We start from the raw sequence: 11,740 nt of genomic DNA on the forward strand, positions 1-11,740 counted from the left end.
CCGTCGCATTGAACCAAGGACCAGTTCCTGTGCGTTCCCCCCGGTCAGAACCGGCGGAGATCGCTGAACTTCCTCCACTGTATCGATGAGTTCCATGTGAAAGCACCAGTTTGTTAAGAACACCCTTCTCTTAACGGAGAAAACCTTGCGGTTTACGTACGCAACACACCAAATACCGGCGTCCCGGACGTTGGGATCGGCGGCTGATCTTGAGACTGGCGCGGAAAGCTCCTTCCGTCGGCAGTATTTAGGAATTTTAGATTGTTGCACAAGTAAGGTGGGCAAGATAATTCTTCATTTATTAATTGCAATCAACGAATAAGCCATATTTATACTACTAAAACCCTAGGGTTGGTTCGACCTAATCCTATACGTCGGGAAAGAACCAACAAAGAAAACCCAACGGAGCTTATAAAACGCTCGACTCAAAACAATTCGAAAAAAAGGAGAAAAAAGAACAATAAAAAAAGGAAATAAAATAAAAAAGAAATCTTCAAAAATAAACTAAGGCACGTCCCAGCAGCTCATTCGCGCCTTTCGTCGAGCACCTGGATCGCTACTTGGCGACGAAGCCTTGGTAGCGTCCCGGTCGCTTGATTTCCCGTCTTGGCCTCAACTTCCTCTCCGAGGCCTGATTGGCGACTTCTTCTGCCTGTTCCTCCAGTTCTCCAATGGCTTCCTTTGTCTGATCCTCCACTTCTCCAATGGGTGGTGTCCCCTCTTCGGTCTCTGTTGCTGCCGAAGGCCGATTCAGATATGGCTCGGCCAAGTCTACGTTATTGTGCTCCTCTGTGACTCGCGCTTCCGTCGAGCTCGTAACACTCACTCACTCATTTCACTCACTCACTCATCTCTCTCTCTCCCTCTCCTGATCTGTCCAATGGCTCCAAGAAAAAGTGAGTCCGGTGCCTCCTCTTGGTTGGAGGTCGGAAGCGGTGGCGATGGGGAAGCGAACGAGGCTGCAGTCGGGGCCGTGAGCGCCGAGAGCGAGGAGCGGCGCCAGGAGCCGGCCGAGGAGGCGCCGCCGGAGGAGAAACCCCCGCAGGAGGAGGAGGCGGCCGCGGCGGACCCTAGCATCTTCCAGCTCTTGTACCCGAGGCCGCGGATGCGGTGGACGGTCGAGCTGCACGACCAGTTCGTCAAGGCTGTTGATGAACTGGGTGGCGCGAATAGTAATTTTTATTTTTTTTTCCTCTCTCTTACTTTCTGTTTAGTGATCAGGAAAAAAGACTGGTAGAAGGTATGTTTTTTTTAAAAAAAATTGGAAATTCAGATCTTTATCTTGCTTTCTATTTAGTAAGCAGGAAAAAAGATTGGGAAAAGCGTGTGTTTTATAAAAATTCGAAAATATTTTTAAGTGATTTAGATTTTGACAAGGGTTTTGTAAAAGAGGAAAATTGGAAATGAAGCTTTTATAGTAATTTTACTTTGCTCTCTACTTTTATGTGATAGTGACTGTTTTTTAAAATTTATTTGAGAATATATTATTTAAAGTGATTCAGAGACTTCTGAACAACGATCTACATAAATCTGAAAATTCTGAAAATAGGAAAAATTGCGCCTTCGCCACTCCATTTATGTCAATGTTGGTGTGTAATAATTTTTTTTGTTAAAACTTGTTTTTAATATATGTATTTGTGAAGATTGGTGATTTAGTTTGGAAGGCTAATGTTTTTTCTTTGTTGTGAAATTTGTTTTAATTTTTTGCAGGAGCTACACCTAAACTAATCCATGCCTTGATGGGAGTTGAAGGGATAACTCTCTTCCACCTAAAGAGCCATTTGCAGGTTTTATATGCTCATTTTTTTATAATTTTCTATGTTCTTATCTTTATTTTTACCACTCTAGCTGGATTACATACTATAATACATAAGTCTTAGTGGTATTAAAAACATTAATGAGTACAATGATTTCACACAATTTTGCACAAAATGCAAATCATGATTTCAAACTATATGATGGATATAAGTAATTAATGTTGTATTGAGCTACTTAACATAGCAACATATAAAAAATTACAATTTTTTATACTTTACTTTTGAAATAATAAATAATTTTCTTTTATTTTGTATAAATTGCTACAGAAGTATCGGCTTGGAAAGACTGGAAGGAGGCTCTGGAGAAAGGATCTCTTACCCCCCAACTATTGTAAGTTTATAATAATTACAACTTTTTTATTATTATCACCCATTTCCAATGTATAACACAATTTTAAAATCTTGATGTAAAAAACATTTACATGAATTTTGTGCAGTGTATAATATCAGTCTATTTTTAGTCAAATTAAAGTAGAAGACAAAAATACATGTGCACTAAATGTATATGTGCAATAATCACATAAGTTCGTTTAAGTAGTTGGTCAGATATTGTGTGAGTATTTTCCTGAAAACTTTTCAGATCTATTTAGTTATGTATGATTTTTTTCGATATTATAAACCACAAAGATTCAATTGACTGTATTCTTGTGACAGTTTTTAAAATTTTGTGATGTAAACCAAAAATCAATTAAATAAATTTATGTTATTATTATTAATAATATTATTTGTTTGGACTTATTAGTTGAAAGAAGAGACATGGTGCCACCAATGAACCAGCCGCAAGGTGATGAACCTTCCGTTCAAAGTGCATTTAACATGAACGGGTAACGATGTTTTACTTTATTCTTACTATTTAATCTCGATTCGTTCGGGATAAGATTCGATGGTCCACTTTTTGTATCTCGTTGACTCGTTCTGCGTACAGTTTTATTTCTTTTTAATTTCAATTTTATATGCGTTAGTCAAATTTTCTATTTATTATCTAGAGTTTACACATCAAACTATGGTATATAACTAATTATTGTCCCTTATAGTTTTCAAAAGTACCATTTTAAAAAAAAATAATCGGTTATTTACATATCAATACCATTTTCGATATCGATAATGGTTAACTGAATCTCATCCCCGATCGCTCAGTCCTAATGATCCTCATGTTTGGTATATGCAGGACCAATGTGTTAGGAGATGAGGCGCTTAGCTATCTCCATCTAATGGTCGAGGTACTACACCTCTTATGTATGTTTTCGAATAATTTATCAGAAAAACTATGAAGTCTAGTTAAATTTCAATCTATTTCGCAACTTTCAAAATCAGTCAGAAAAACTATAAAGTTTGAATTCGTTCGCAATCCAAATTTTATCTGTGTATATTCATAATTTAACACTACTATTTTCACCAGCCTCAGACTGCACCGCCGCCGCCGCCGCCACCAGCACTAGGACCACTACCAGCACCACCGGCACCAGCACCGGACAGTGTCAAATACGAGGATGTAGTGGAACCTCCTCTGCTGCCTCTCTTTCCGGCGGGTGGGCCCACGATGGAGTGGCCGGAATTCAACCAAGGCGGAGCACGAAGAGCCCTCGAAAACCCCCCAACCATGGACGAGTACCTCAACTACTCCGCCGACTTCACCAATCCCTCCTGCACCCTCTTCAACACCTTCTTCGACGACGTCGCCACCCTCCCCACCCCCAACCCGGACTTCTTCACCGCCCCGCCTACTTTTCCCTAAATTCGCTCGTGTCCGTGTCTGTGTCCATGTTTATGTTTATTTTTATTTCATCGGAATTTAAACTCAACTCATAATTAAGCCTTTTGCTGCTTGTCATATGGCAAGATTTACATATGTGGAATTGATAATGCTACAAAGATTGAAATAAAAGTAGTCTCATTTCACAATTCACAAAATAAATTATAGCAAAGTTTAGTGAAACTTGAGGCTGGTGAGGACATTGTTGTTCACCGGGTCGGCCAGATGATCCAGGAGGTTCTGGTACGGGCCGACCCCGGTGACCAAAGCCTGGACAAAGTAGCCTAGGATTGCCAGCATGGCTAGCCTTCCATTCTTCACCTCCTTGAGCTTCAAGTCATTCAATGACTTCTCATCCTTTCCAAACCCCAAGGGGTTGAAGAAGGGGCCGCCAGGGTAGGCAGGGTTGTCTGACCCCCCAAGCCCCTTCTCCAACCCCAGGAAGTACTGCTTCCCCATGGAGCCCGGGTTGTACCAGTCCTGGAACCTCCTGTGCTCCGCGAACCCCATCAGTGCCATCTCCAGGACGAACAAGGTGTAGTTGTCGGCCCAGTAGTTGTAGGTCCCGGCCGGGGGAATCACTCCCGTCTGGAACCAGGCAAGGGCGGTTTCCTGAGGGATCAGGCCGGCCTTGCCGAGGATCTCGGGAGCAATTGACCCGACCGCCCCCAGCATGGCGAAACGCCCGTTGATGATCTCGCCGTAGGCTAGCCATCTGGGCTCGATGAACCCTCCGGTGCCTTCCGGGTCCGACAGGCCCAACGGGTCGAACCCGTAGTCGCCGGGGAGGCTGCAAGAAATATTGAGTAGTTCTTGCCTTAGATTAGTAACTTCAACTCAACATTCATCATATTATAACATAGTATGATGGAACAGTTTATGGATTTATACTTTATTAGTAGTGTCTAAGGTAAATTAGACCCGTACTAGTATTTAATAATTTATTTATGTATAAGCTATATATTTTAATTTTGGAATTCGGAATTTCAAGATGATAATTTTTCTAATTTTTGTAATTATAATATGAATTTTTGCACAACGATTCACACAAAATATCGAAAATTTAAAAATCGTACCTTCCATCCAAGTAGGAGAGGCTTTGTTGGGATGCGAACCAGAGTTGCCGGTTAGCTCCTTGCTGAAAATTCGACGTACGAAAAGTAGTTGTGAGACGTGATTGATAAAATCGTGTTCGTGTTCGTGTTCGTGTTAGTGGTCGTGTTGACTTACCTTGACCGGAGGAGTGGAAGCTGCCTTGACGAGGAAGGAAACCTTTCTCGACGAGCGGAGCGGCGTTGCGCCGAGGATTTGCCTGGCGAGCTCAGCGGAGGTGGAGATGGATGAAGAAGAGAGCAATGCTTGTGTAGCCATTTTTGGGGATTGGAAATTGATGAAGAAACAGCTACAAGCAAAGGGAATTTAGTAGCACAAACACAAGCATCTCAAGCCTCAAATATGGGCACAGAGATTTTTGTGGGCCCTAAAAAATGTGGTTGCTATAGCCATGAGATAGAGTTGGGATTTTGGTATCAAATGGGAGTGTCACAACTGGCATATGATTTTGATAATAGTAGATATTATTTGGATTTCACCTCCAAATTATTAAAAAAATATTTCGAATATGATGAGCGAGTTTAAACTCTATAGTCTATTGGTATGGAAAATGGAAATACTTTCATCTGATCTATTTTTTTTCCTTAAATTTGTGGTTGAAATGAAAAGAGTTTGATATTCTCTAATTTGTCTTGAAACAATTCACGTAAAACAATTAATCTTGAAATGATTATCTAATTAGTCTTGAAATACTTCACTTAAAATAACTCAAGATGATAATATATGTCAAATTAAATACGATATGTCAATAAAACCATAGTAAATATATCAATATATTTTATGTAACACTCAAAATATAATGACATCATTTTGTCAATAATTATTTCGTTTTGTTATGATGTTATATTTAATTTTTCAATATTACTTTCAATTTTAACCATCATGGGATAATTAAGAAAAAAAATAAAAACTTATAATTATATTTCAATTTATTTACAGAAATCAACCAAAAGTTATAGTATTTTAAATCAAAAATTATTTCTGAAAAAATACAATATTTATTATCTCTGAATTAAAGTTATGTACTTCGGTGGCGTTCGGTTGCCATGACTAATATTATGAGTCTATCCATCTAGGATTAGGTTGTGGGATTATTTTAGTTGGAGGGGGGAGGCTATGACTAATTATCATGAGACTATTCATCTAGGACTAAGTTGTAGGGTTCAATGTTATGAACCAAACATGATACATATTTAATCATGAGATTTAATTTTGGCAACCGAACACCTTTGGTCCTTTACAATGTTTTCTGTTAAGCAGGCCCAGCCCAATTTTGTTTGATGAGGCCCAATCCAATCTTATAAAATAATGTATATATTTAAATTTTGTTTGACAATTTTTTAACTTAAAATTAATTGATAACATCGATAAATCCTTTATATCGTATCAATTTAGTCGTTTTATATATCTCTTAGGATTTTGATGAATCCTTTATAAATCCTTGTTAAAATTTTGAGTATTTAGATTACCATAATAATTTAATTTCCATATATTAATATATTTACCTAAATTTGTGCTCAATATCAAATCAACCAAGAATGTTTATCTCATCATATCTTCTATATTTCATTGCAGCTACATTGATATTTTATTGTAGCTTGCGCATATTTTCATCATATGTATAAAGTGTTGTGATATTTGATTATTTATGCGATTATTATGATTCAATTATTGTCAAACGAAACATATTGCATAAATATGTCGATTAATGTATAGCCATATTTGCTGCCACCATAATTTGGAATACAAAAACCAGTAAATAGCTCTGTTTGAAGGTCAAAGCAACATACAAATGGATTGTTTTCGAAATCATATTCCAACCAGTGAAGAATTATGTCAAAAAACACAATATAATCATGAGGCACACGCAAAGGTCATGTAAACAACAAACACGGAGATTTTTCTCAAAATGATATCCAAACACACCTTTAAAAAATGATATTCCTCCTAGAGTGTATGCATGATATGACCTAAATTGATTGCCATGTATATATTGACAAGTTAATTTGCTCACTTCAAATCCAAACGAGCAATAAGTGTAGGCAAATGAGAAAATCCAAATGAGAAAATATAACAACCTTTAAAATGTAAAAGTATTACATCAATCTTCAAAATACAACAACCTATTAACATGTTTTGCCTAATTAAAACTTAATGACCGGACATTTCTAAGGCCTATGGTTCTGAGCGAAATCAAGCTTGGAGAATATATAGCAACATTTGACGTAAAATCGGAGGCAATGATGGAAGAACAACTGGTGAGTGGTTTAGTATTTGCTTCCGTGTTTTTGGAGTTGATAAATAGTCGCTTAAGAGCTACGAACACGAAGCTACCATCCGTTGCGAACAACCAGTGACCATCATTTGCCAGAACTTTGAATTTATAAGCAATACCATGATAAAAATCGAAATATGTTGGAGAAACGTGTAGGGGGAACGTATATTCTTTTATCCACGAATTCTCGTCCCCATAGTTGTTCATCTTCCAGATAACAACATGATTACTATTTAAAATATCGCATAAACATAGCTGACCCTCCAAAATGTATAGATGATTGTTGCCATATGGATTGCCACCATAATCATGTGGTGACGAAAAACTGGTGAAGAGCTCAGTTTCAATATCAAAGCTGCAAACCAAGTCATTCTTCTCGATATCAGAAACCAACCAGTGAAGATTTCCATTCAGAAATTTAGCACAATCACGTCCCAGTGTAGGTACACCCGGTGCTGTTGATGCGGTGCTTCTCCACTCCCGTCCTGATCTTCCTCTTCCTAGAGTGTATACATGACACGAACCATATTGATCACCGCATAAAATTTTATACAGTCCACTTAATTTGCTCACTCCGAATCCAAAAAAGAAACATGTCCCCATCAGAGGAGGAAGCGTAGCATACTCACGTGTTATTGGATTGCATACGAACATTTCTATAGCGTATTTATCTGGATCCCACACCGTAAGCAAACCATTAACTGAAGCAATTACAACGTGAAGATTCCAACTAGGAAAATTGAATCGGAAAAGTGGCTTGAAAGCCCCATCGAACACCGTGTACTCTCTCCCATCCCGATGAACGAAAGACAGACCTGGTTTCGAAGTGTACGACGACGCAAACTCATCCCCCTTTATCAAACGACGCCATGATCTACAAACACACTTGCACGTCATAACGCTTCTAATAGAGAGTCTTCTCAGGATATCACTCACCAACTCTTCCGGTAGATTTGCAAACATATCTTCCATTGTTGTTACCGAAATATCAATCCGTTTCCCTTTAAAAAAGTTCATTAATACACCCAAGTTCCATTTCCATTCCAAAAAGTTCGTTATCTTCATTAATACCTATTTAACAAAATTGTGTTTAATAGGTTAATTAAATGAGATTAAAGAGAGTATAGAGTTGTAGAGAGAGTAAAACATGTGAAAGTGGTTAGATTTTTTTTTGTCATAAAAGCAAATAACTAATAAGATCGATAAATTAAATAATTGACAACGTTTACACTAATCCACATTAAACAATTAAAAATCAACAAAATCGAGCTACTTATATTCATCAATACAATCAGAGCCGAACACAACAAATTCAGTGACAAAAATCAAATCTTTAATACTCTCTCATATACCAATTACATGTCACATATTTGACGGATGTGAATTTTAAGAAATAACAATTTTTTGATAACACGAGTTTTAATACATAATTTATAAAGTAATATACTCCCTTCGTCCCAAATTTGATTTCTCTCAAATTCAATTCCAACTTTCATCTTCATAGCAAATCGTGGAAAATAAAATAAAAAAACAATCGAAAGAGGCAAATACTGAGAGTAGAGAGAGGGGGACATACATGAATCAGAGAGAGAAGGTTTCAAATAGTGGTGTTTTACTGTTTTGGGTGATTAAGCATATTGAGCAAAAATTTAGTGGTCACGGCATACCACATGGCAATGCGACGTGGTATGTCCCACTAATAATACTTTGACAAATGGATTTATAGAAGTCCAACTAAATACTTTCATCTTTTTCTAAAAATGGACATTATTATAAAATTCGGAAACTATCCAAAAATTAAGAGTACTTATATTTAATATAATGAATGCATTTATATTTGACCAAAATACTTCCACTATGAACTAGCAAAATTTATTTCGTCCTTTTATATTTCTAATTCTAAGAATAATTTAATAAACAAAATATATGTAGTAATTAACTTATTATATTTTGATTTTTAGAGTTTTTTATGGTATGTCAATGATAATTTAATATAATAAAATTAACTTTTATGTCATTTTCTTATTATTAGCTACTTATATATTTAATATAATTATTCATATAGTCTTTAACAATGGTAAAATAAGTATAAAAATGAAACTATATAATCAATCATAGTTACATACGTTTAATATAATGCTAACAAATTTTGTTTACGATTTAGTTTAAGGTTATGGTAATCATTTGTAATTTTTTGCATACATATAAAACAAGAAATAAAGTAAACAACAAATTTAAGTTAGCATTACACTAACTGTGCGAAAAATCACAAATAAAAAATGTAACTATAAATTAAATTATAAATAAAATTCAGTGGCATTACATTAACTATGCGAAATTAGGAATAATTATATAGTTTCATTTTTATATTATTTTACCATTGCACATATATGAATAATTATACTATTAAACATAAAGGTGGCAAATTACCTTAATTTTGTTATATTAAATACTCGTCTGCATTCTTATTGACAACTAATTTGGTAACAAAATATATAAGTGTGTTATACATGTATTCATTATATAGGTGGTATTAATTTTTGGACTTTCCAAATTTTATAATAATGTCCATTTTTAGAAAAGGATGAAAGTATATAGTTGGACTTCTATAAATCCATTTGTCGAAGTATTATTAGTGGGACATACCATATCATATTGCCATGTGGTATGCCTTGACCACTAAATTTTTGCTCTAAGTATATTGGCTTTGCTTTAAAATTTTATAAATAAAATAAAAATAATATGTAATAAATGAAAATTGTAGGTTGACAAAATTTGGTTACCAGCTGATACAATTATTATTATAATCGAAAGGAATTATGGAGAATACTACAGTGATAAATTTCTAAAATTATGGAAATCTATAGGTATAAACAATACTGGTAATAATCATAACTATATATGGAGATTCACAATGTTCAGGCATGATTTTTTACTAGGAAAAATATATTCACAGTTTTTTTTTTCACTTTTCATAGATTTTTATACTGCTTTCTACATTTAAGTAGGTCCTTATAACTTTTTAAACTTTTGTTTTATTAAATCCTTATTGTTTGGTGAAAAATTTTATTTTCATTAAATCGTTATTGCATTGTATGGTCTTCTTTAACTATCCTATTCTTTTAAAAACCCTTTCTTCATTTGTCCTTGAAAAATATATTGGGTTGTAATCTTTTAGCTGTCTTGTTTACAATGCCATTTTTTAATTGACTATGTATTGATCATTAGGTGAATCAATTATAAGCACAATATGAGAAGGTTGAGTTTTTTCTCCATAATACTAATACTATGAAAACACACAAGTAGGATATGAGGAAAGACATGTTAAATAACAGAAAATTAATAATGTCATGCATAAAGATCTAATAAAATAAATTTTTAAAAAATATAAGGCCACTCTTACAAGAAATAAAGTACCAAAACCTATGAAAGTACATGATCCTTATAAAAACTAAATGACTTAACATTGCAAATCCCCATAGTTGTGAGCGAGAGAAAGCTTGGGATAAAAGTGATGATGTTGTAAACATGATCGTTGGAACGGTCAAGAAAAGAATTGCTCACAAGGCATTCATCAGTGTTGTGGTTGTAGATAACTAGTTGATTATCTGTATCCAAGGTAAACAACATGTCACAATTTGCAAATACTTTGAGCGGGAAAACAACTTCACCGATTTGTGGTCGGTCAATCCTACATGCCTTTACCCAAGAATTCGTATCCCCGTAGTTTTTCATCCACCAGATCACAATTCCAGGATATTTTAAACTATCGCATACACACAGCTGACTCTCCAAAATAAATAGCTCATAGTCGCCTCTCACATGACGCCAATTTCTATCAGGATCATTACTATTATCACGAGGAGGAAGAGAAAACTTTGTAAAGACCTCGGTTTCCAGATCAAAGCAACAAACGAAGAGACTCTCCTTCAAATCAGATGCCAACCAGTGAAGATTTCCATTAAAAAATACAGCATTTTCCCGAGGCATTCTAGGGTAGAACTTCGGCCCTACAATTCTTCTCCAACACCCTCCTCCTCTTTCTAGAGTGTATACATGATACGACCTAACCTGATCACGACATAAAATCTTGTATTGTCCACTTATTTTGCTCACTCCAAATCCAGCTATGCAGCTACGCTCAGGAAGGCGAGGAATCTCGACACATTCACTTGTGATTGGATTGCATACGAAAAGAACATCATCACATCCATCCAAGAATAAAAGCAAACCATTAGCTGAACCAACTACTAAACGATCGTTACAAGTAGTATTTGAACAAAAGCTGAATTGGAAAAGTGGCTTAAAGGCCTCATCGCAGATCGCGAACCCCATCTCACGATGAACGAAAGCCATGCATGCATACGACGTTGCAAAGTCACCGCCTTTTATCAGATTGCGCCATGATTTGCAAACAAACTTGCACCTCATAATGCATCTAGTCCGAAGTCTTCTAACGATATCTATAGTCAACTCTCGTGGTAGATTTGTCAACAAATCTTTCTTTTGCAACAGTAGTTCATTCGTCATCTGACACTCTGAATTGCAGTAGTTCAAAATTTGGATGAAAACATTACATAATAAAGAGTATATTTAAAACAAATATTCATTTAAAATGAGCTAATCCTTGATTTTCTAAAGAAATGGAAAATAGATTAAATGGATTACCACTTATACCAAATACAACACCTATATAACACATTCAATCACAAAAATCAATTTCAACACCAAATTCGGTAACTCTCAAATTCAATTCCTACATCCATCTTCATAGCAAATCGT

The 11,740-nt window shown here is 35.6% G+C and overlaps 3 protein-coding genes across 3 annotated transcripts; all 3 read right to left on the minus strand.

The window, feature by feature from the left end:
* Window positions 1-3,691: 3,691 nt before the first annotated feature.
* LOC121758234 (chlorophyll a-b binding protein 8, chloroplastic-like) lies at window positions 3,692-4,998 on the minus strand. Its single transcript, XM_042153656.1, has 3 exons — window positions 4,801-4,998; window positions 4,647-4,708; window positions 3,692-4,360 (listed from the first exon to the last, which is right to left on the minus strand). The coding sequence occupies exons 1-3, from the start codon at window positions 4,939-4,941 to the stop codon at window positions 3,745-3,747; spliced, it is 819 nt and encodes a 272-aa protein (XP_042009590.1). The 5' UTR covers window positions 4,942-4,998; the 3' UTR covers window positions 3,692-3,744.
* A 1,825-nt stretch (window positions 4,999-6,823) lies between these two features.
* LOC121759157 (putative F-box protein At1g33530) lies at window positions 6,824-7,930 on the minus strand. Its single transcript, XM_042154662.1, has one exon. It carries the CDS (start codon window positions 7,928-7,930, stop codon window positions 6,824-6,826), a length of 1,107 nt encoding a protein of 368 aa, XP_042010596.1.
* Window positions 7,931-10,381: 2,451 nt separating this feature from the next.
* LOC121759159 (F-box/kelch-repeat protein At3g06240-like) lies at window positions 10,382-11,488 on the minus strand. The gene has a single exon (XM_042154664.1). The coding sequence runs from the start codon at window positions 11,486-11,488 to the stop codon at window positions 10,382-10,384; it is 1,107 nt and encodes a 368-aa protein (XP_042010598.1).
* Window positions 11,489-11,740: the final 252 nt, after the last annotated feature.

Source organism: Salvia splendens, chromosome 12 (assembly GCF_004379255.2).
Source record: "Salvia splendens isolate huo1 chromosome 12, SspV2, whole genome shotgun sequence".
In the NCBI taxonomy this organism is placed as follows: domain Eukaryota; kingdom Viridiplantae; phylum Streptophyta; class Magnoliopsida; order Lamiales; family Lamiaceae; genus Salvia; species Salvia splendens.

Excerpts from the sequence above, each read along its gene's own strand:
- LOC121758234 (XM_042153656.1), bottom strand. The coding sequence starts at position 4,941 with ATGGCTACACAAGCATTGCTCTCTTCTTCATCCATCTCCACCTCCGCT. Across the intron at positions 4,709-4,800 it reads CTTCCACTCCTCCGGTCAAG|CAAGGAGCTAACCGGCAACT; the intron begins GTAAGTCAACAC and ends TCGAATTTTCAG. Across the intron at positions 4,361-4,646 it reads CTCTCCTACTTGGATGGAAG|CCTCCCCGGCGACTACGGGT; the intron begins GTACGATTTTTA and ends TATTTCTTGCAG.
- LOC121759157 (XM_042154662.1), bottom strand. The coding sequence starts at position 7,930 with ATGGAAGATATGTTTGCAAATCTACCGGAAGAGTTGGTGAGTGATATC.
- LOC121759159 (XM_042154664.1), bottom strand. The coding sequence starts at position 11,488 with ATGACGAATGAACTACTGTTGCAAAAGAAAGATTTGTTGACAAATCTA.